The sequence below is a fragment of the Miscanthus floridulus genome, chromosome 3 (assembly GCF_019320115.1).
Source record: "Miscanthus floridulus cultivar M001 chromosome 3, ASM1932011v1, whole genome shotgun sequence".
Taxonomy (NCBI): domain Eukaryota; kingdom Viridiplantae; phylum Streptophyta; class Magnoliopsida; order Poales; family Poaceae; genus Miscanthus; species Miscanthus floridulus.
Genome location: NC_089582.1, coordinates 93,367,516 through 93,392,503, shown reverse-complemented (window position 1 = coordinate 93,392,503; position 24,988 = coordinate 93,367,516). Strand labels below are relative to the sequence as shown.

At 42.7% G+C, this 24,988-nt stretch overlaps 3 protein-coding genes across 3 annotated transcripts; all 3 read left to right on the top strand.

The window, feature by feature from the left end:
• The first annotated feature begins 10,845 nt into the window (after nucleotides 1-10,845).
• Nucleotides 10,846-11,535, top strand: LOC136544063 (uncharacterized). The gene has a single exon (XM_066536340.1). It carries the CDS (start codon nucleotides 10,846-10,848, stop codon nucleotides 11,533-11,535), a length of 690 nt encoding a protein of 229 aa, XP_066392437.1.
• A 780-nt stretch (nucleotides 11,536-12,315) lies between these two features.
• Nucleotides 12,316-13,083, top strand: LOC136544062 (uncharacterized). The gene has a single exon (XM_066536339.1). The coding sequence runs from the start codon at nucleotides 12,316-12,318 to the stop codon at nucleotides 13,081-13,083; it is 768 nt and encodes a 255-aa protein (XP_066392436.1).
• Nucleotides 13,084-15,415: 2,332 nt separating this feature from the next.
• LOC136544061 (uncharacterized) lies at nucleotides 15,416-16,393 on the top strand. Its single transcript, XM_066536338.1, has one exon. It carries the CDS (start codon nucleotides 15,416-15,418, stop codon nucleotides 16,391-16,393), a length of 978 nt encoding a protein of 325 aa, XP_066392435.1.
• The last annotated feature ends 8,595 nt before the right edge of the window (nucleotides 16,394-24,988 follow it).

Below are 24,988 nucleotides of genomic sequence, written 5' to 3'. Positions count from 1 at the left end.
AGGCAATCAACGGGGGGCGCGGCCCCACACGGCAGGATGATTGGAGTGGTCTCGTTCGTCTCGTCGGTCAAGCCGGCCCGGCGGATCTCGCTCGGACGCGGTCAAGCGAGGGGACGGGGGAGGCGTCCCTGTCAGACGTGGCGAAGGGGACATCGCCCCGCAACGTTTCGTACAGTACGCGAGCGATGGTGAGAGCTTTGGGGCGGCTCGTGGGCCACGGCTCGGGGTGTCGGCGAGACGCGCACGTCGGGCATAGCGGGCGTTTGCTCGCGCCGCACGGCGGCTTGTGCTTGTTCATGCCGCGCGTGCACTGGATCCAACGGGTTCGGAGCTGGCCGCTGCCTGTCTTTGAGCAGGCGGGCAGGTCTCCAGCGCGCGCGGTCGTACGCATGCACCCGTCGCTCTCAGGTCTCCATTCTCCTGTTGCGATTTGTGTTGCAAACTGCTGCCACTGTTAGAGCCTTTTTCGACGGTGCACCGTGGACATATCTATCTACACCGTTACAAGGACTCTAAAGTAATCATCTACCGATATCAAATCTCACTCCTTACCGTGTATCCACTTTGGATACGAATCATTCTTCACTCAGGACTCACGCGTCCACATCCTATCCGGTTCCAATACAGGGACCGTCGGATCCACGTGTCCGCGTGTAATATGGAATCATCCTAGCTCACGCGTCTACGTCTTAGTGATGAAGTTAATTAAAAAAATAATCTCGGTGTAACGCTCAGGTACATATCTAGTTTCAAGAAAAGTAAATACACGCTCTTATCCCGTTGGGTGCGCTGAATTTTGGTGTACAAATCAAACAGCGGCTGCTGAGCTGGCATCGGTTGCCCATTATTACAAACGGGCATGGTGGGGTGGGGGGGGGGGGGGGTGAGTTGTTCATTCACAGGTGATACTGCATACTTGGAAGATCCGACTCTTTGTGACCAAGTCTCTCTTTTTAGTCGACGGTGCCGCCATTGATTTGCAACAGCGCCGCTTTCAGCTGTCTCTTTCGTTACCAAGTTTGGAAGATCCTGTTTTTTTTAACTAGATAAATACCCGTGCTATGTGGACTTTGTATTGGATACAGACACGTAGATTTTGTCTTTTTATTTGAATCGGTTAGGACGCGAACGTGTGAGCTTTGAAGACTTCGTATCAGATGTGGACACATGATTTGATCTTCGTATGAGAACCCGTAGAACACGAATGTGCACCGAGTGAAGGATGAATAGTGATCTTTACATGATCACTTGAAATCAATTAAATCAATTTTATAGTGTAGCACCTGTGGTCATCGTAGCTATCTAAGGCGAATTTAAGGGAATTGTTATTTGCATAGGTTTACTTTAGATAAACTTATATCTTACTAAAACTATTTTATATGATTTTTTAGGATATTGATTTATTTTTGCACGAAGAGAGTTTATTGCGTATATGTTTTTTCAGAAACATTTTTTTTGCCATATTTGCTTTTTTGAAACAGGTTTTTTTTTGTCGTATATGTTTTTATCTTTGATTTTTTCGGTTAGGACGTGAATGTGTGAGCTTTGAAGACTTCGTATCAGACACAGACATATGATTTGGTATTCGTATGAGAACTAGGTAGAACACAAACACGTGTCGAGTGAAGGATAAATAGTGATTTTAACATGATCACTTGAAATCGATTAAATCCATTTTATAGTGCAACACCTGTGGTCACCATAGCTATCTAAGGCGACAAACTTATATCTTATTAAAACTGTTTTATATGATTTTTAGGAGATTGATTTATTTTTGCACGAAGAGAGTTTATTGCGTATATGTTTTTTTGGAAAAGTTTTTTTTGCCGTATTTATTTTTTTGAAACAGGACAGTGGTTTTTTATGATTTTTTTGCCGTATATGTTTTTATCTCGGATTTTTTTCGGGACGGTGGTTTCGGTCTTTTTTGCGTATGTATAGGGCGGGGGCAGCGGGGGGGGGGGGGGGGGGGGGGGGGGGGTAATCTCGGTTTTTTTTGCCTATATAGGGCGGGGGCGGGGGAAGCAGACGAAGTATTTGTTTTTTTGAGATTGGTGGTTTTTTTATGGTGTTTCTTTTGCAGTATATGTTTTTATCTTGGATTTTTTTTTTGGCGTATAGGGTGGGGGCGGGGGGAAGCACACGATCCCCGTAGGAATTTTTTAGGTGTAATAGAATAGATAAAGGACTCAAGTATCAAAGAGCATAGGAGACCATAGCTCATTAGCACTAGACGTGCAACATATATAGCAGAAGAAGAGCTGGAGAAGTCTGTTAACACTGTGCGCGCGCATCAATGTAGTAGAAGTAGGCTTTCGTCCTGGCATCCCGGTAGCAGCATCGTTGCGTGCCAACCTCGTATGCAGGGGCGGAGCTACGATTTGAGCATAGGGGGCGTGCAAACCGGCAACAACCATGCATGTCAAAATATATATACGCAACAAAGATATACATAACACACAAATAAACGTTTATGTTGCGATACAAAAGAAAGCAGAAACAACTAAAAAATGAAAGGAGTTTAATTAGCCTCAGGCCTCTAACCTTTACCCGATCAATCTAATTTTTTGACCGAAAAAAGAATTACAGTAATAACAAGTAGTTAAACAGAGCCAAAACTAATTAGCACCAGATCCTAAATGTTAAATGGCAAACAATCGGTCACTTGTCGTTTAGCCTCAGACAAAACAGTCATTTAAACGGTAGACGATTAAACGGAAACATCATACCACTATGTAGCATTTAAATTTTAAATATTGACCAAACTCAATAATGCCAATTGAAGATCAATTTTGAAGGATTAAACAAGAAAAAGCACTGATTTCAAATAACTAGCTAATTAGAGCGTGTGGTATGGGGACAAATTAATGTTTGATAAGCAATAACGAAAACAAAAAGATATGGAGAAAATATTAGAAAGACCTAATTTTTATTTATCTAAGATACTATTAGATATTAATACGGAGTAAGAACAAAAAAAATCTCCTACAACTAAAAAGAACAAAACTAAGATAACTTTTTGGTGCGACATTTGTTTGGGGCCGCCTCCGTGGAAACTTGCGATCCCACGCTCCGTGCCTCCGTAGGCCGCCAGGTGGGACCTGCAACCACCGGCAACGAGAACCCAATCACTGGCAATCATAGCTTCGTCGGTCCTCTTCACCCCTGCAATCTCCGTCAGTCTACCTTCCCCCTGCACTCACGCGGTGGATTTGGCCTTCCTTCCCGATCCCTCAACCCCGTCACCATCCCGACTTGCCTGCGACCGCCGCCACCATCCCGCGTCCTCGCACACGATGTCGCGTGCCACCCACCATCGGCACCGCCAGCACCGACCTCGCCCTCACCCTCGCCCTATAGTCCGCGGAACAGATCGATGATCATCGCCATCTCTACTGGTGCACCGAGAAGAAGAACCCGCACCTGCCGCCGCCGAGGGAGAGACGGCAAGTATCTCATCCTCGCCTGACGCACGCCCTCCTCTTCATGGCCACTCGTGAGAGGCTGTCGCAACCCGCCGTGGAGGGAGAGGCGAGGTCCTAGCCAACGGATCGACGGCGGCTCCCTTGCCCCAACCTCGGCGGCCCCACAACCCTAGCCCCGGTGCCCCCGCTGCTCCCAGCTCGACCGCTCCATTGCCATCGGAGACCACTTTGCGCCTGCATCAGCACCTCGCCACGTTGAACGCCGCTGGAGATCCCAACGCGCCACGATTGCCCCTGCCCTTACCGAACCGCTGCCGCTAGAGAGCGTCGCCACCCGGGGCAACAGGACGACGTCGAAGCACCACGACTGCCCCAGCCCTCGACGCCGACTACCCCTCGCTATCGTGCTTCGTGGCTACCCACGTCGCACCTTGCCGATAAGTCACCTGGCAGAACGTCTACACAATTCCGATCTACTAAAAAAATGGAGTAACCCCATCTGAAAAAAAATCTGTTGGTTGCTCGAATTCTGTTTGAGTTCTTTGGTTGTGTGCAGAGTAGATTTATTTGGTTTTAGCCTTTTGGTCTTTAAACATTGGTTTTGGCTAAGAAAATGAAGAGCTAAGGAAAATCAAAATCATGCTGCTAGGAGAATGTTAGTACAGCCAAAATAAATTTTGTGGAAAATGGATTTTGATTTCCAGTAAATCGAGTAAGCAATTGTGATATAAAAAAAGGTTTAATTGGGCATGCTTTCACTTCAAATCATTTGGATCAACCGTATCAAGGTTTCTGTAGTCTCAGAATAATTTAAATTTCTGTTGATGGTTAGGTTAATCTCAGTATTTGTGCTAAAGTAACAGTTCTTTCCTGGATTTCATTAACTTATCGGTAAATAGGAGTACACTTTGAGTACCTGCACAGTTGACCTGATATATTTCAAGCTTCAGAATAATGGGTTAACGCATTTATTTTAAGAACATATAGATCTGAGAATGCTTGATCACAGGAAAGGCTTGCAGATCCTTCCTCAGAGAGGCAACCATGATTTCGGTGCCTGTTTAATTTTTTCATTTGACCATACACACTTGGAAAAGAAAACTATGATATTATTGTGATATTATCATGTTACCTGAATGAGAGACTAGGGCAGAAACTCTGAAACATAGTGAAACTTTCAGTAGTCACTTGGTAGGTCCTGATAATTTTTTAGTAGCTTGGCCCTGCAGTTGCAGTGCAGGCACTTTACTATTCTTCTTGAGTGCTTGGCATATATTGTGGGTTGGAAGATATGAGATAATTGATGCCTTGAAATGTTCCTTTGATTTAGTTATTTTTATCTCTTTAACTTATTTATGTGTTTATTCAGTCTATTTTATAGCCATATTGGTATATAATTGATAACAAAATTTAAGCTTCCACAACTTTTGCTATTGCACTATCCTCACCAGCTTGAATCCCTGCTGAACAGCACCACCATCTTCCCTGCAGTAGCAATCGTGATCTATCGCCTGTTCAGGTAACTTGCTTGCTCACCTCCTGTTTGACAATATACCAATGTGTGTCCTGTGCTTGTGTTTTAGGCAAAGGCAGACATTAGGTTGCTTTGAAAAAAATAGTTCAATTAGTTTATGAGGAATGACAACAATGCAACTAGATAGACCTATTGGAACAGGTAAAACATAGTGGTATAGCACTAGACTTAGCCTCCTCAGATGCATAAAAACTATGCCTATTTTTTTTGTCGGGCTCATGGACGAGATCCCCACCTTCGTTGTCGACCCACTTGCTGGCAAGGATCATGTATGGCCGTACGCAATTGTAAACAACAACACCACCTCTTTCTATCTCCAGGTTTTCAGAAAACTGCAGTTGACAGGCAGCAGTGAGTTTTCTGAAAACCTAAAGATGTGACGGTAAGAGCCCTGATTAGATGACCAGTACATGCATTGCCATCCTTAGGGCACGTACAACGCCTGTTGCGCAGCCATCTGTATGGTGTTATTTTTGCAGATAAGTCCTTTTACCGCAATAAATGAAGAAAGAGAACGGCGGCGTCGTCTCGTTCGTCGACGGCACGGGCTCGTGCTCCAAAGCAAAATCAACGCCCGACCACGCGTTGTGCAATCCACTGGATGACACCGCCGATCCGCCGTGCACTTGTACCGCCGTGCACTTGTACCTCCAGGCCCAAAACCAATGACATCTACAAGCTTGGATTCATGGCCTCAGTCGCTCTAGTTCTGACTTCTGAGCATACGAGCAGGAACAGAAGATGGGTGGCCTTGGTCAGCTACGTTCAATCCATGCTTCGCGGAGGTGCTTAGAAGGAATTCCGCTATCCAAGCACGGCCAACACATAGACAACTTAGGGATGATCTTGTCGAGCATATATGGAAACGCTATGGAAACAAAGAAAATTAGACATAAATGTTTAAATCATATTTGATTTATGGGGAAAAAGATCATATGTTATATTTGAGTTATGAAATACTCCCTCCGTCCCAAAATAAGTGACGTTTTCGCTTCCCGAGGAACGACTACCGGCAATTATATATTAAAATATATAAATATTTATGCTAAGTAATTAGTATCATCGAAAAGATCTTTTTGTCTAGTTTTTTAACAAATTTATTTGAAGATGTAAATAGTGCACGTATTTTCTACAAATCGAGTCAAACTTGTGGCACGAAAACCCAAAACGTCTTTTATTTTGGGACGGAGGGAGTATATTATATTACATTATATATATAATATATATGATTTACTTTGAATGATTTGTTTTGTATCAATTAGCAACACAATGGTACACACAATGGTACATAGAAATAATATTCATGATTGATCACGGCTACATGCAAGCATTTAAACGATTTGTAGATAGCCAAATAGACAGCAACTGTTTGCTGCCTGTTTAGCCGTCTATGTTGTAAATCCCAAAAACTTATAGACAGCAGCTGTCTGTCCGTTGTACATACCCTTATGAGTCCTAGCCCTGCTGTAGGATTACTGAAAATTATATAGAAATGACATTGACTGAAAAACCTTGGATTGACTGAATGCAAAACATGTATCCCTGCTCTTCGCTCCAGTACATGCATTGCCATCCTTACGAGTCCCAGCCCTGCTGCTTATACCATGGCTTTTCTACATTTGGAGTGCGTAAGAGTCCTGATTAGATGTTAGAGTATTCGATAATGGAGATATAAGAGTAAGCAAACAGTTTAGACTGCCATAAAAAAGACATCACCTTGAGTCCTGATTAGATGTGAGAAACCTGTGAATGGTAGGATTAACTGGAAATTATATAGAAATGACATTGACTGAATAACCTTGGATTGACTGAATGCAAAACATGTATCCCTGCTCTTCGCTCCATCTTTTTATGGTTCTGGCCTAAGAATTAATTTTTACTGCATGTAGAGACTCAGGAATTACAAGTGGAAATCAAGACAGGTATATCTACATCCATGATCTGGTTAGCTTTATTTTTTCTGAAAATTACGACACGTGCTTCAACATCAGTACAACCATAGTTCAGTAATAGTTTGGTATAATGTGTGAAATTATGAAAAACATATTACAAGTCAAGAAAATAGTTTGATATAATCAGTCAGGAACTATGAGTTGGCGTGGATAAAATGTTTAGAATGCTAGAAAGAAGCATAGATAAAAAGCAGCTTGAGCTCGTGCTAAATTTTTCAGCAATAAGATGATGCTATTCTGATTTACAGTAATACAGAGGAGCACAATACCTTATTAGTTAGTGCCCTACAACCTTGTAGTATTATTCTGACACACACCACAGGGACGCTGAATTAGGACACTGCTCCGATGTCCGTTGCAACAGATCGCAGATCTCGCCACCTGTAGTCTGCGGAGGCTGATCGACGGTGCACCCACACCCACTGTACAATCGAGCAGCAACAGACCGACGATCCTCGCCGACTCTACTTCGTCCTCGCCGCGCCGCCTGTCCAGGTTTTCCCTCCCTCCCTCCCTTGCGATCCCAAGAGTTTCTGCACCGCCAGGTGGGCCTCCCTTCCCGCGCCCACGAGTTTCTGCGTCGCGACTTTCCTTTCCCGCGATCACCCAGTAGGAAACATTGTGCACCACGTTGATATAGGGAAATCCATCCCTGAAATATCGGGCCAATCACACAACGCCGTTGCCATATCACAAATTGCCCATCAGATGCGTTCCACCACCTATACGGAGACTAACCTATCTCGCTAGTTGCCACTTATTCAACTGGACCATCAGCTGGGAAGGCCGCCGCCACCGCCCGTCGACTCCAGCCACGGCAACGCATCATCTCTGCCACATATTCAACCATAGCATCTGCTAGGAAGGCCGCCACCACCGCCGCCTCCCGTCAACTCCATCCACCCAACGCATCATCTCCGCCCGCAATTTACAGCCTCCACGCACTCCGACTGTATCAACGCTTTCATTTGTTAGCCTTTACATTTTGAATTGGATTTCAATACACTGCATCATCGCTCATCTTCCCTCCCCGGCTGCCGACAAACCGGTCCCGCAGATTCGAGGATGAGGCGTGGCTCGTCCTAACGCCCACAGGCAACGTCGAGTCGTTGTGCTTCCTGGACGCGTGCTGGACCTCATCAACTGCAGCAAGGGCATCGTCTCCCTAGTACTTCGCATCTCAATCTGAATCTGGGGTGGCGCTGATCGATTCTGTACATGACAGAAAATAATGGACAAAAAAGAATGAACATAGATCAGACTTTATTTTGCTTATAGCAGAGCAGCTGAGGCTGAATTTAGATAGCATCCAGAACAAAAGTCAATGAAATACTGATAGATTTTATGAACCTGAGCACATCACTACACAGAATAGTCTCTGTTTAGATATATTCAACTTCTTCAAAGTATTCCTCCGTAAGTCCCTTTTTTCTTTTTCTTTTTTAAAAAGAAAGCATACCTTGCCTATGCACATACTTACAAAGAGATGCCATCTAACAATGGATGTGGGATAATAGACTCATAGAAATATCAAAATATAATGTGTCTACTCAAATCACCGATACAAACCTAACACAATACAAACATGGAAAATCTTTAAACTCAATTGCACAAAAGCCAAAGCACTAGGTATGTTATAGGTGCAGGGATTTGCAATTTTACATTGGCACAAGTATTCCGGATTTGTATGGGCATAAGTAATCGAGGCAGGTAGACATTATTGAAGATACACAGTACCAAATAGCCAAATAATTACCTGAGTTTAGAATTCATCAACTTTTCGTATTTTTAATAGTTTCAATAATACTTCCTTGATTCAAGAGCCTAACCTGAAAGGCAAGTATTTGAAACTATCCAACCATTTGTTCTCTAATTGGAAAATTTTAAAAGAAAGAAAAAAATCTTGAACATTAGCAACAGAAATGTATACCCCTTTTCTGGTTGGTGGTATATTGAACATTATAAACAGAAATGTATCCAACCATTTGTTCTCTAACTGGTGTTCTCTAATCTGGGGTGGTGCTAAAAGTGACAGGTAGTGTTGATGGACACACCAAGGCCAATCTGTTATCGGGTACCTTTGGGGGACCTTACAAATACAACACATGAAGGTATATAAACTTTTACGGCCTCCCTACATGTTCTATGTTTATATGTTTTCAACTCCTGACCAAACTTTATTGAAGGGAATCATACCAAATCGGATGAGCAAGTGCCGTGAGCAATGCACCCAAAAAGACAGAGAAGTTATATAGCAATTGGTTAGTATCTTTAATGGGAATCCCTACTCTCAGCAACTAAGGATATTGGACATGTTGAAAACCTCGAGGATTACTGGGTTGAGTTGAACCCTGACCAGTGGCTTGACCAGAGAACATATAACGTGCCATTGACATTAGAGGTGGCCGTCGTCTGGGTTGAGGGGAGTGAGCGTCATGGCCAATTCGAGCATAGTGTTCTCCTGCAAGGGAAGGATCGGTCTATACACGACATCCGCTCATATAATGCATGCTACGACCCACTGTCATACCCGGTGTTCTTTCCAATGGGTGAGCTCAAGTGGCACAACTGCATTCCAAAAGTGGGTGTGGTGTGACTATGGCTCAAGTTGATCGAGCTCGAGCAATCCGCAAAAAGCGTGCTGAGAATGGTGACAATATGATGGAGGTAACTTGAACTCTTTTCAATAATGCAATATAAACTCTTTTCTGTTAACGCATGATACTAATTCGAACAATGTCTCCCTGTAGAACCTGTTTTGAATACATGTGTCTCAGTGCATGACTACTACTGCTACAAGTTCCAGATGTGGCCAGGGATATTTAATCCAATACTCTATGGCCGGCGTCTTTTCCAGCAGTTCACCGTCGACACCTACATCAAGATTGAGAGCTCATGTTTAGACTATATGAGGAACAATTAGGATACTTTGAGGGCTAACCTATACCAAGGCCTAGTGGACAGCATGCATTCGGGTGAAGGATCTGCTGAGAATGTCGGAAGGTGTACTGTCCTATCTTCGTCATTCATCGGAGGACCCTGTGATATGAGGCGCCGATACATGGATGCAATGGCTCTAGTGTGAAAGTATGGTAAACCTTATATCTTCCTCACAATGACGTGCAACCCTAACTAGGATGAGATCAAGAATGAACTTTATCCAGGCCAGACACCACAGGACCACCCAGATCTTGTCATATGAGTCTTCAGAGCAAAGTTAGTGGCGATGAGAAAAATGTTGATGGAGAAAGACATACTTGGGAAGGTGAAGGCCGACGTATATGTAGTGGAGTTCCAGAAGAGGGGCTTGCCGCATGCACACTTCTTGCTGATAATGGAACAGAAGTACAAGCTCACATGCCCCGAACAATATGACATGATTATCAGTGCAGAGCTACCAAACAAGAAGAAGTACCCTGAGCTCTACAAGATGGTGATGAAGCATATGATGCATGGTCCCTGCGAGACGCTAAATCCATATTGTCCATGCATGGTGGGCCGCGGGTCATGCAAGAACCGTTACCCATGCCCATTCTATGAGGCAACGTCACAGGGAAAGGATTCGTACCCCATCTATCGGTGACGCAATGATGGCCGCACGCTAAAAGTTCAAGGCCATTACCTAGACAATCAATGGGTCATACCTTACAACCCTTGCCTACTACGTACCTTCAACTGCCATATCAATGTTGAGGCCAGTGGGAGTATTAAATTAGTAAAGTATCTATTCAAATATATATACAAGGGACATGATAGGGCATCGGTGGTGATGAGGGAGATCGACAAAGCAGACGAGAAAGGGAACATTGATGAGATCAAGCAGTATAGAGATGCCCGGTGGGTGACGCCTCTAGAAGCACTATGGAGGATATATGGCTTTGACTTGAGCAAGAACCATCCACTAGTACAGCAGCTGTAGCTTCATCTACTCAACATGCACATGGTGGCATTTTATAAACGAGATAAGGTCGAATGGATTGTTAATAGGCCAGGTGTAGAAGAGTCAATGCTGACAGCATACTTCGATGCAAACAGGCATCATGAGGAAGCCCGCAGAATCTTGTATCGGGACTTCCCGGAGCATTTTACCTGGCAGTCTGATGGTAAATTCTGGCAGAAAAGGAAAAACTCCATTTTTCAAGTTGGAAGAGTCATCTCGGCTCATCTTGCCAAGGGAGAACATTACTTTCTTCATGTTCTCTTGAACAATGTTGCTAGTGCTACCTCATACAAACATCTAAGGACGGTTGATGGCGTGCTACTACCTTCGTTCTGTGAAGCTACAGAAAGGAGGGGTCTAATCAAAGAAGACAATACACTAAATGAATGTCTAACTGAAGCTACTTTATTCCAGATGCCTTCCTCTATGCGGAGGCTATTTGCAACAATATTGGTATTCTGCGAGCCGCATGATGTGATGGGGTTGTGGAAAAAACACTACGATGCAATGTCAGAGGACTACAACCGCAATCATCCATCCCTGGATCTGGTGCAACAAATGGTTTTGATAGACATTAGAAATATGCTACAGTCTATGGGGAAGGACATAAGGTCATTTCCTCTTCCAGATATTGATCACTCATACGACGATGCCAGCCATATTCCTCGTGAGATATTTGAGTAAGCTAGCGTCGAGCAGAATCCCGAAGATGTGCTATTGTGCGACTCACTCAACACCGAGCAAAGGTCTGCCTATGATGAGATAATGGCCGCTGTCTGCAACAAACAAGGTGGGTTGTTCTTTGTGGATGGAACTGGTGGGACGGGAAAGACATTTTTGTATAGGGCACTTCTCGCAAAACTACGTAGCCAGGACAAGCTTGTCGTGGCTACAGCTACATCTGGAGTCGCAGCAGCCATAATGCCAGGTGGGAGGATGGCCCACTCGTGTTTCAAGATACCCCTCACTCTTCAAGAGGGCGGTTGTTGTAGCTTCACAAAACAGAGTGGTACTGCCAAGTTGCTGCAGCAAGCAGCTCTCATAATTTGGGACAAGGCATCTATGACAAAGAGGCAAAATGTGGAAGCACTAGACAACAGCCTACGGGATATAATGGGCCGGTCAAACCTACCATTTGGTGGAAAGACTATTGTCCTTGGTGGGGATTTCAGACAGGTCCTCCCTGTTGTGCGGAAAGGATCCAGAGCTCAAATAGTTTATGCTTCTCTATGAAGGTCGTATCTTTGGGAATCCATGCGCCACCTAAAGCAAGTCCGCAACATGAGAGCTTAGAGTGACCCGTGGTTTGTAGATTATCTATTGCGCATTGGTGGTGGAACGGAAGAGATTAACGAAGATGGCAATGTATGTATTCCAGACGAGATATGTGTCCCGTACTCTGGAGATGCCGAGAAAGATCTTCATGCATTGATCGACATCATCTTTCTAGATCTAAATGCAAACATGGCGGACAAAGACTACATCACCACCAAAGTGATTTTATCTACACGTAATGATTGGGTGGACATGATCAATATGAAAATGATTGATATGTTCCAGGACAGCGAGATGGTGTATCACAGTTTTGACTCCGTGGTAGATGATCCACATAACTACTATCCATCGGAGTTCCTTAATAGTTTGACCCCCAACGGGCTGCCTCCACATGTCTTGAAGCTCAAGCTTGGGTGTCCTGTCATATTGTTTAGGAATATTGACCCTGCTAATGTGCTATGCAACGGTACAAGGCTGGTGGTGTGGGGGTTCCGAAGAAATACAATTGACGCTGAAATCATGGTGGGGCCGCATGCTGGGAAGAGGGTATTCCTTCCTCAAATACCGCTATGCCCGTCTGATGACAAAATGTTCCCGTTCCAGTTTAAGAGGAAGCAGTTTCCTATCAGGCTGAGCTTTGCCATGACGGTCAACAAGTCACAGGGCCAAACTATCCTGAACGTGGGTGTGTACCTACCCGCACCAGTGTTCTCTCACAGTCAGTTGTACGTTGCCATGTCTAGAGCCATGTCAAGAACCAATATTAAGATCCTTGCCCTCTCGCCTGATGCGGAGGCACAAGAGGAGGAGGCCAAAAAGATAGAGAAGAAAAATGCTAAAAAGAACGCCGAGGGAAAAAAGAATGCGTTAAATAAAAAAGATAAGGATAAGAAGACCCCAATAGCGGATGAAACTTTCACAAAGAATATTGTATTTAAGGAGGTTCTAATGCCATAGGCGAGGTAACAGAACATTACTAACGCATACAATGCATTTTTTCCATTCAATTTATATTGTACAAATAATATCTCACTAATGCCATATTTGTTGCTGTTCTTAGGTATTTTTAAATGGTCTATCAGACTCTACACGGAGATGTTGTATATACACTTGTGTGATGGCATAATAAAAATTGAACATGTGTTATATTATTGTTATAAAAATAACACTTTGAGTGTTTTGTTCATAATATTTCGTTTTGTAACCATTCATAACTATTACACATGTATGTTCTCAAAACCATGAGTTTTGTCGACTTTTCCCACTTTTCTCATATGCCAATGTGGGATCAACCAAATTAGCACCTACATAATCTCCTACAAGTAAAAAGAATAAAATGTGGATATTTTTTTGTGCGATATTTATTTTGGTTAGTCCGTCTACCCACGCCTGCAATCCCATGACATCCCCGTATGCTGCATCCTTTGGTGCGATCCCGCACCTCTCGCTCTATCCCATCCACCCTTAGCACGCCGCCGCCGCACGTGTCCGCCCGGCTCCCGTGCCCTACGGGATACACCGGTGATGAGGCCGGCTCCCTCCACGCGCGCCTCGCCCACGCCAATCTAGGACCACCGCGCCAACGCCCGCGCCTCCGAGATCTTCGTGGCCCACCGCGCTGCTTAGATGTATGTGGTTGTCTGTCTAGAGTTGCTCCTGCTCTCATGAAATGAACTTTGCTTTTTGGCACTAATTATGCCTTTGTCTGATTGTTTATTCAGTTAATGAGTGTACATTTGTCTATCATAGGTTATTATTTTTTTTAGTTAATGAGTGTACATTTGTCTATCATAGGTTTGCTCAAAAGAAATAAAAAGGATCTTGTTCTCATGTTCACTTGAATGGTTGAGCTGATGTTTAGTTTAACAAATACCGTACTTGATAAACTGCTTTGGTCGATAGATCCTCAACACCAAGCTAAAAGTGTTTTCTTCGCTAGAGTCCTACTCACCATCTTTGCACAAGACACATAATTTGTCTAGGTACCTAACATATCTCTCTTTTTTATTTGCATGCAGGTAGGGATGGAAAAAAATATTGATTGTTTTAGTTTCGCATGGAGACAGGAAAAGATGCAGCTTGAGATGAAGGCATCAAGCGTTCCCAATCTAGGTGACCGCGAGTGACGTGCGTATAGTCTTTAAGTCAAGATTTTGTTTCTTTTTATTTTTTTTCAATTTAGCTTGATTCATTTTGTTGATTATGTTAATAGTATTGTGTGCATTCATTTATTCATTGCCTAAAATAAGATGGGCATTATGTAGATATGTGTCGATATATAAAATCGTAAGCTCTGCTGTTACAATATGATAATGCACCATGTATATTTTTTGTTTGTTTTCTTAATCCAACATTTGGTCAATTTAGTCAAAATAATTTTAGAGGTTAGTATATATATTTTCAATTATATATGTAGTTGTATGGTAATTAGTGGAGTTGCAATGTAATTATCCATAAAGGAAACCATTGGAACCTAATTTAAGGGAGTACCAGTTTGTGATATCTTTCGGTGGTTCTAATTTGCACACCCGAATGTTGCCGTAGCGTTAGCATGGGCACGCTACTATATAAATAAATATACAGCGTACTATAGGCTGGTCAAATCGATTACACATTGATTATAGGTTAATCTTAATTACCGATTGATCGTGCCATTCTCCTTGATTGAATATTGCCTGTCATGTGATAGAGGAATCACAGCAAAATAGGAAGTAGAAAATTATTGTGCTATCCATATACATATTGCATGTTTGCATGCACCAGCATACATGGCAACAAGCAAAAGGAAAGAGAATTAACACATAAGAAAAGAGAATTAAGACAAAAGGAACCTCTTTGCATTTCTGAGAACCTTACCAAATTAGCCTATATTTAATTACTTCCCCTCTTTGCATTTGCAAAAGGGACAGATTTTTCCTCCTTTTATTTGGTTTCACGCTCACGTGTTTCATCGCCCTCGCTTGCTGTTTCTTGCTGAAATTGCCCTTGGGTTTGTTCATTTTGAATCCTTTCCCCATATCCCCGTTCCCTAATCCATGGTCCATCGCGACAGTAGACACCAGATACCATTTCTTATATGAACCATAGTTGATGTCATCTGTCTTTCATGGCTCAGCCTCCCAATCCCAAGAGAAGGTCCCTACCTCTCCCTGACCGGAGATCCGGCCTGCCAGAGGATCTCCTTGAGTCCATCAGGTAGCGTCTCACGTCAGGCCACGATGCGGCGTCCTTTCGATCCGCTTGCTCCCCATGGCGCGCCGCCGTCCTGTTCGCGACCTTCGGGCCGCTCATGCTGCTCCCGTTCGACCCTGACTTGGACCACATCAGCTTCTACTGCGTCCCGGAGAAGAAGGTCTTGTCCAAGACGCTGCCCGACGTGCGCGGCAATGTGGCGTGCTGCTCCTCGTGTGGGTGGCTAGCACTCATGGACGAGGCAGCATCCGTGATGCTGCTGAATCCATTCGCTGGTGCTCATGGCCCTCGTGTTGAGCTCCCACCAGTAGGCGAACACGTCACGACGACGTCCTCATCGGAACGCGTGTCTAAGGTCCACGACCAGTGGGTCCTCCATCCCACCAACGGCTACGGTGAAGCGGATGCCTCAGGCAGAGCCATCAAGCTAGAAGACATGAGGGACGTGTTCTTCCGTGAGATCGTGCTCTCGGCGCCGCCTGATGCCGCTGACCATGAGTGCATGGCCATGGCCATGCTTGGGTGCTCCACGGAGGTCATGTTTTGCCGGGTTGGAGTCGACAGCGCATGGACGCTGCTCGACACCAAACTAGAGTTCTCCGTGGGGTCCATCGTTCACTGCCACGACAAGTTCTTGGTGATCGACTGCACTGGAGAAATTTTCATCTACAGTAGCAACGCCACCGGCGCTACTCCAACCACGACGTTGCTACCATCGCTGTCGCCACCTGCGGGACTCTGCCACCGTAGCTACCTAGAATCAAACGGTGAACTGCACATTGTGGGTGCCATGGTGAGCATGTTCCACGAGACACAGAGCTTCACCTATAGCAGCGTGATCTACAAGTGCAATCACCATGACCGTACGTCGGAGTGGTCTAGGGTGAGGGACATCGGTGATCAGACACTGTTCGTGTCTAAACATTTCAATGAAAGCTTCAATGGACCCAGTGTATCCAAGTACAAGGAGAACAAAATCTACATGTCTGAGCCATTATATGGGGATCCATACAACGTCCATCGATTGGAGATCGTTGATATTGCTACCGACGCATCCGAAGTGAAGCCCATCTAAGAAAAGATGTAGGGTTCCAAGGCTCTAGGTTGGATTCGACCCAATCTCTGGAAGGGAGGTACGTTGATGTTCTTCAAAGGTTTATTACTTCAAATACTCATATTAGGGCAAGCGCGGTTGGGATGTTTTTTGCTTCTGCACACAAGCAGTGGCTAAAAGAATTCGATATATGCGACATTTAGTTATTAACTTAGTTCGTGAACTAAGTTAATTCAAACAAAACCTTAATTGACATACATTATATGTACGAATGCAGCTAGTTCTCTCCTTTTATATTCAACTAGGTAGCGTGCTCGTGCGTTGCTATAGGACAACTAAATCTTTTGTACTAAAAATATACGGATCACACGATAAGATAACAATACTGTTAAATTAAATACGGACGTTAAAGTGACATTTAATTCAAAAAGCAAAGTTCGTGAAATTAACACTGACACGGAGAGCGCGGCGTCGCAGGCTCACAAACTCTACTGTATAGACTTTTTCGTTATACGGCTAAGATAATATTTTATATCAGTAGAAAGAATTCTCCGATATCCATTTCTTTCATGCGCCAATAAATCCATGAATAAGTTCCGCTGCGTATCCATAAAATCTTGTACACACAAGTTCGAGTATATATGTAAATATTAGCGCCTGTCACATGGATAATACTACATGTCTTAAAAAATCTCTCATAAAATTTTAAAACAAAGTATGTTATACTCACCATATAAATATGTGTGGCTTTAGAACTATTCCACACAAATATATATTATAGAATAAGGTATCCACTTGAGTGTCTGTTCCAAGATGTTGAATTAGGTGTTATAATTCTTAATTTCGACACATTTTTCATGTCAAGGCAACCAATGGTGACACTTTTCTTAGTGGTGCATAATTTTATGGTGCACCTCTTGACTATCTGAGTAAGGACAAGTTAGCACTGTAAAGGCTCAGAAAAGCTGCTGAGAAGACCAAGGTTGAGTTTTCCTCCACTATGCATACTAAAACCTATGTCCCCGTTTATTATTGCCAATGATTTTGATGCAAAGCAATTCAACATTACCATGATCAGATATAAGTTTGAGTCTCTTGTGAGCAATCTCATAAAGGGAGTCTCATCCTTTATGTGATCTGCCTCAAGGATATTGACAGGACGATGGATCCATGTTGAAATGTCGCACCAAAAAGTGTCCATGTTTTGTCCACGATTTATTTTCCATGAATACATGCGGGTACTATGATAACACTAACTACACCAAATGAAAGAATAGAGAGAATTTGCATTGCCTCCAGAAGGATTTATTTATTAAGTTCTTTAGACTCTACAGGTAGTTTTGAAATATCTGTTTGCATATCTTATCTCCTATCATAATTCAAAATTTTATAGTTTAATTAGAATATTTAGGTGATTGTATATATATAATATTCAATACAAGAATAATCTATGCATGATCTTCTTGAAAGATTTCTACAGTGTAAAGACATATTCGTTTTTCATGCATGTTCGTGCTAACGCTACGGTAAAAATAAAAAGGACAATATATCAATTAAAAAATAAAAACAAAACTCATGCTCAAAGTCAAAGAGATAAATTATGGATGCTTGAATTTTGTCATCCATTATCTACCGACGTGCCTATAAAATAGACTGTATAAACAATTAAACATAGATAGAAAACTAAATTAATGAAAGGATCATTGTAAAACATCAATCATCTCATAGCTTCGGACAATATCACAAAGCTACTAAAAACTGTAACCGTGCCCTCACCTCAAACATTGTCCAGATAAATGGATTACAATGAAATAAATAGATATCGGAGATTTCTTTCTGCCAATATAAAACATTATCTTAGCCGCATCACGGAAAGGTCTATAAAGTAGAGTTTGTGAACGTGTAGCGTGCGACGCCGCACGCTCCGTGATCGTGTTAAATTCATAAACTTTGCTTTTTGGATTAAATGTCACTTTAACGTTGGTATTTAATTTTTACAGTATTGTTATCTTATCGTGCGATCCGTATGTTTTTAGTATAAATTGTTAGTTATCTCGTAGCAACGCACGGACACGCTACCTAGTTATGGTACTAATAGTATCATTAACTAGCTAATTAGGTAATTAAGCACATAGTTTAGGGGGTGTATTATGAGAGTTACGGGAAGGTTTGGGGGTGCCCGGGCTCGTATGCCCACCTCATGTTCATTGTCGTTCAACGCGCGCAACAACAGCGATAGTAGTGTCTCCGATCCATAGATATAGTGTTAACACGTGTGGGGATGGAAGGTCATGCAGCAGTGTGATAGCATTGCGTGTGTGGCTAGCGAAAGAGATGAGGTCGCAGCGGCTACGATATGGAAAGGCTCGACGTACTGTATCTAGTCTCTAGCCACGTCTCCTCGCTCATATATATATAAATAAAAGTTATATAAACCCAATTAATTAATTTGTACTCTATGGTGGATCAATATATCTTGGTTCACGTATGGATCCACTAGTGGAGCCTAGTGAAGGCCATACTGGGCTCCGGCCCCCCATGGCAAATAAAGCTTAATGAAGATTTGAGTATATATTTGATTACTTTCAAGTTTAGCTAAACAGTCCATATTAAGAGCAAGATATTCTAAGCTTGCTTTCCTGCAAGCTATGCATGTAATGGCCTCACCATCTATCTCCAGCAAGTAGTACTAACTGTGACCACGTACAAAACTATGATTACTTTGGTAATAAAGCGAGTATAATCATATTGTCTATGCGCAAATTAGCTCCCCTTGATTATGAGTCAGGCTCCGCCACTGTATGGATCTGATTCGTAGCATGTATGATTGCTTCTCGGGCATATCATCATCATCAATACGATTCGCACACTAAATTTTCCCTTTGCGAGGGAAGAACGGCAACAAGTCCGGAGAAAGTGGTACGGTGGAGGATGTTTGTCGTTTCATAAGAAATTGATTTGCTATTTTCTCTCTGGTATATACTGCTGTAGCAACGAGTATATTTCAGGGGAAAACGATATATAATTATCTTGGGCTGGCTGGCTACCTACGTATAGACGGATACACCTGCATATGCACAATATCGCGCACAAACCTTCTTCTCCGTAAGTACGAGCATCGATCAAAACGGTGTGGATATGCAAGCATGTGTACCTCTACAAAATTGCGCATGCAAGCAACGGTATTTTTCAGCGAACCAATACTATTTTTCTCTTACAGTAAATCAGCAGTTCGTTTCGCTGAAATTTAATTTATGCTAATACTTATTCTAATTTATTTTAAGAAAAAAATACTGTTGATTCGCTGAAAAGCACCGCTAATAGTTAAGCGAACATGGATAGGCCGGGACACTTGCTGCTGTTCGCTGCTGATAATGAGTAGGCCGGTGCTGCCATGATTGCTACTTATAAATACACAGTCGTTGCTTGCTAGTGGTATACGTCCACCTTGATTAGCTAGTACTACCCTGCCGGCCGGATTGGGTGATTGATGATCCATGGCGCCACAAGATGCCGCGCCGTTGTGTCCCGGGCGAAAGCTCATCATGCCGATCGATTCGATTCTACACACATGACGACGCGTGCGGCGATGACGGACCAGTAATGGCGACGACCGCCGCGCCAGTCGAGACGGAGAACGGCGATGGAACTGATGGTGTCCCTATAGCGATGGCCAACGGGCCCGCCCAGCATGACACAGGTCCGTAAAAGCACGGTCCGATGGGGTCGGGTCGGCACGGCACGCCGGGCCTTCTGAGCTGTGCCTCTTAGGACCACGGGTCTGGCCTTTGGCCCAGGTATGACACTATGAACCATTTTTCGTGCCGTGCCCGTTCATTAAGCACGACCAAAATTACAAGCCGTGTTAGCTCATAGCCTGTTATTCTTGCATTCACAGAATCAAAGTCCAATACATTCATAGTTTTATACTTTCATTTCATTCACAGAATCATACAGATACAGAATCAAAGTCCAATACATTCACAGTCCAACAGAGATATCAAACTCCGAAGCCAACATATAACAGAAATAATCAAAACGAGCTGTTTAGTGCAATGCTGCCTCATTAAAAACTTTCAGGTAAAACTCACCCTTTTGAGAAACCCTAGAAAGAAAAAAAAGAGTATAGCTAGCTCTTAATTAAGTCTTACAAACCATTGTTCAAATGATAGACAAGTTTCAGATCACAGATCACACTCACACTCACTCTTTCACGATCACAGATCACACTCACACTCTCAAGAGTCAAGTCTCAACCTCACTAAGTACCAGGAGCACCACCAACAGCTTCATCTTCATCAAGTTACAAGTTCTTGAATGAGTCTTCTAGCTCTTGATTGTCAACAACATGCTGTTCCTTTTTTCTCCTAACTCCCAGTCCTTTATGCAGGTCAGCATCTGCACAGTCTCTAGTAACAAGCGTCGCTGCCGTTCCTCAATTATCATGCCTATTAAACTAAAACAAGACTCCGAAGAGATAGTAGATACAGGAACTGATATGATATCTCTAGTCATTATAGACAGGATTGGAAAGGTTAACTTGTGGTCACGCCACCACAGAAGTATGTCAAAATTATCACCATAAGAAGTGACATTGTCACTGTCTAAATAAGCTGAGAACTCACAAACAACAGAAGTAGATGAAGATGAAGTGATAGGGAGAGGGGAAGGACCAACAACACCTGATCCACAACCAAAGATTCTTCTCCATGCCTTTTTTTTTCTTACCTGTATGATTTGATGGTTGTGCAACCCTTTAAAATGTAGCTGCACCAAGCTTGCTCTCATATTTGTTAAACAGTTTATATAATTCAGTTTTGATATCAGCATAGTATGAACTGTACTTAGAACCAGTGTATTCACCAAGTAATTGTAGCACATTAAAGAAACCTCTCATCTTAACTCTTGGATCAAGAATGAATGCATATTAATATAACAGAGGTATGTCCTGCCAATATTCAAGGAATTTAAGCTTCATAGGATATACAATAGCTTTTAGATTTTAATCTTTTTCACATGCATGTAAATGAGAAGCAATCTCTAGGATATGGCGTAGAACAAGTGGACTTGTAGGATAATAAATACCAGACAAAACAACAGTGGAGTCATAGAAGAGTTCCAGGAACTCCAATAACTTCTCAGCAACATACCAATGATTTATAGTCAACAATTGTGAATTATAATGGGAATTAATGAACACAAAAAAGACATTCTTGTATGAAAGCAAGTGTTTAAGCATCAGGTAAGTAGAATTTCATCTAACATCCATATCCAAATTAAACTTTCTAGGTCTAACACCCTTAGCATTATAGTATTCCTTGAACAATGCAATTATTTAATTAGAGAAATTTAAGAAGTTAATTACAATTCTAAAATCTTCTGTGTAAGGTTTCAACCTCTTTAATCTAGATTTTACAATAAAATTAATGATATGACAAACACAATGTTGATGTATAAGACTGTACTTACGGTTACTAGGATCCAAAGCATCAGGACCCAAGTAACTAGTAAATAGAGGTGCCAAAGTGTTCATAGTCTTAGCATTAGAAGAAACATTATCTAGAGTGATAGAGAAAATCTTGTCAATCAGACAATACTCCTCAACCACAGCAGTAATTCTTTCAGCAATGTTTTCACCAGAATGTTTAACCTCAATCAGCCTAAGACCAATACCCTTTTCTATAACTCTCAATCAGTATTCGCATAGTGAGCAACAACACTAACATAGTCCTCCTTAGCGTTATCATACCAAATGTCTGAAGTCAAAGCAACAAAAGAAGCAACAGGCAACACAAAATTCTTAAGCATATCACGGCGTTCAGTAAACAACTTATCAAGATCTCTAGTGGTGGTCTATCTATAAACTTTGGCAAACCTAGGATTATGAGCAAGAACAATATAATCCTCCCAGGCCTGTGTCTCACCTATACCTAATGGAAGGTCAAGCCTAGCAATCAACCAACACAACTTAGATCGAGCAACAGCAGGATTATAGTCCCAGTTATGCGCAGATCCATTAGGATTAAAAGAAAGCCTAGACTAAACCCTAGCAGCATGATTAGCCTTTTTTCTACAAGATTTATGGTGCCTAATCAAATGGCCAGTGCTAGCAGAAGATCTAGCAGACAATTTACTCTTACACATTTTACAGATAGCAGTAGTTCGAATCTATGAACTATTCACAGTCTTATAGATCTCATCAAAATCAACCCTGACATCAGATTTACGCTTACCAACAGATGAGACACCATCTGTGCTGTTGGAGCCGACCGGCGTCCCTGTCGTCGTCGTCGACGGCGCCGACGCCGCCCCTCCACCACCATCGCCACCGTCTAGACCGATCGGAGTAGAGCCGCTACCGACTTCGATACCCAACAACGCAACAGCATCATCACGGATGTCGTCGTCGTGCTCGGGGACCAGCCCTGCTGCGATCTGGTCATCGTTGCCAGTGAGCGGGTAGACGACATAATCGTCATCCACGTTGGCTACCTTGACCGCGGACAACTGATCTCCAGCACCGTTCCTCAACAGTGCGCGTGTAACACCCTAAAATTTGCAACTTTGGAAATAGGGTTAAAAAGATTTAATTTGGAATATTTGTGCGCATGAAATATAGGAAAAATAAAATTTTCCATTAAATTAAAATTCATCATAAGGTTTAGCAACATATTTGTGCATACATGCCTTTGCATTTGATGTATTTGGCTAAGTGGTTTTGATTTAAAATTTAAAATAGTTAGAATTGCTTTTGCAAAAGAAATTAAAAATGGTTTTGAAGTAAAAGAAAAAGAAAATTTGAAAATAAAAGAATTTAAAAAGGTGTGAAATTTATTTTTGGAAAACTTACCAAAATTTCTCATTTTTATTTGAATTGAAAAGTATAATGGAAGTAACATTTGAACTTGTTTTGATTCCTAATTAGAATTGGTTTTGAAATAGGAAATGAAAAAGGAATTTCTTTTATTCCCCTCTCCTTCTTGGTTTCTAGCCCAGTCGGCCTGTTTCTCTCCCGCGGCCCAACTGTCTCCCTTCCATCTCGCAGCCCATCAGCCATGGCTCAGCCCACTTGCGCCCGCCGCTCCACACGGCCCATCCCGCGCGCTGGCCCAATCCACGCGGACGCCGGCTGCTCTCCTTTCTTCCTCTGTCGCTGACGATTGGGCCCGCTCGCTAGGGCGTCTTCCTCCTCATGCGTAGCCAAGCCAGACTCTGCCGCCACGTCGAGTCTCCATGTCCGCCCCATCTCCTCGGTGCCATGTGCAGCAAGTCCGCCAGGTCTCTTAAATAGCGAGCCAGCGCTGAGCTGCTTACCCTACGCCCTATCTCGCATCACCCGTGCGCACGCCGCCTTGCCTCTGAGCCACAGCCGCGCCGCCGTCCACCGTCGCCAGTCAAGCACAGCGCTCGCCTTGCTCCTTCTCCACCACCGAGGTACGCCCAGGTGAGCTCGCCTCAACCTCCTCTCCTCACCCGTGGCTTCCCCATTGAAAACCGTGAACCCTAAGTCCGTATCCAGTTTTGCCGCCACGCTCCCTTTTCCGGCCATGGCGCCGCCGTCACCCACCTCGCCGCCGGCTGATCCCACCGCCCGAACCAATCCAGACCGCCCAGATCTGATCCAACGGCCTAAATCGGTGCATACCCCTTCGTGTGGCCATTTTACAAAAGAGTCCCTTGGTTGCTTTCAATTAGAACTCGTAGTCCAAAACATGTTTACAGATTTTGTTTTCTTCATTTGAAAGCGTATTTTGTTTCGGTTAAGTCTAAAATACGTTTTCAACTATTTACAGAATTGTCACTGATTTTGTTTTAGCCATAACTTCTCCGTTTTAACTCCGATTTGATCCGTTCAAATTACTTTAGATTCATAATTTCATAATCTACATGTTCATTCTACTGTTAGATATGTTTTCAACTTTTAAAATTCGAGGTTAGATTTAATCTATTATTTTAATAAAGGAAATCTTGTTTAATTCATATCTTATGCGTTTTAGATCCGTTTTGACCCATTCAAGTTGCGGTAGATTCATAGTAACGAGGTCTACGCGTTAGTAACAATGTTTATCATGTCACTAATACTGGAATTTCATGGTTTGAATCATATCTTAAATAACAATTGTGCAACTGAGTTTTGTAAATAAAATATGATTTGTTTTACTTTAGTTTTATAATTCGAATATAAATTTGAGTTAATTCAATTTATATAAGCTTTTATATAGTTAAAATAAATGAAGCCTATAGTTTTCTTTTCCATGTATAAAGCAGATCTATCGGTAGATGTATCTTTTTCACCGAAGCTCCGATTAGTGTGCTTTTCGCGCCTGTGTGTTCGTAGCAGGACGTAGATTCGTTTCACAAACTTTTCATCTTGATTTTATGATTGGTGTACTGTTTTAATTTAGTTCTGTTGTTTGCTTTGTGTATGATTGTATGGATGCTTGTGTGGTGCATTATGATTTCGTCCAGTCGGTGAGATATACGTGGTGATCAAGAAGAAGAACGTTGAAGATTAAAGCTTACCAAAGGATCAGTGTTTACGACAAGTATAGCATGGGACCATTCTTGTTACCTATTCACCTTTAATCATCTAATTCATACTGTATGTGTTTACCT

Coding starts and splice junctions, on each gene's coding strand:
- LOC136544063 (XM_066536340.1), top strand. CDS start 10,846: ATGCACATGGTGGCATTTTATAAACGAGATAAGGTCGAATGGATTGTT.
- LOC136544061 (XM_066536338.1), top strand. CDS start 15,416: ATGCTGCTCCCGTTCGACCCTGACTTGGACCACATCAGCTTCTACTGC.
- LOC136544062 (XM_066536339.1), top strand. CDS start 12,316: ATGGCGGACAAAGACTACATCACCACCAAAGTGATTTTATCTACACGT.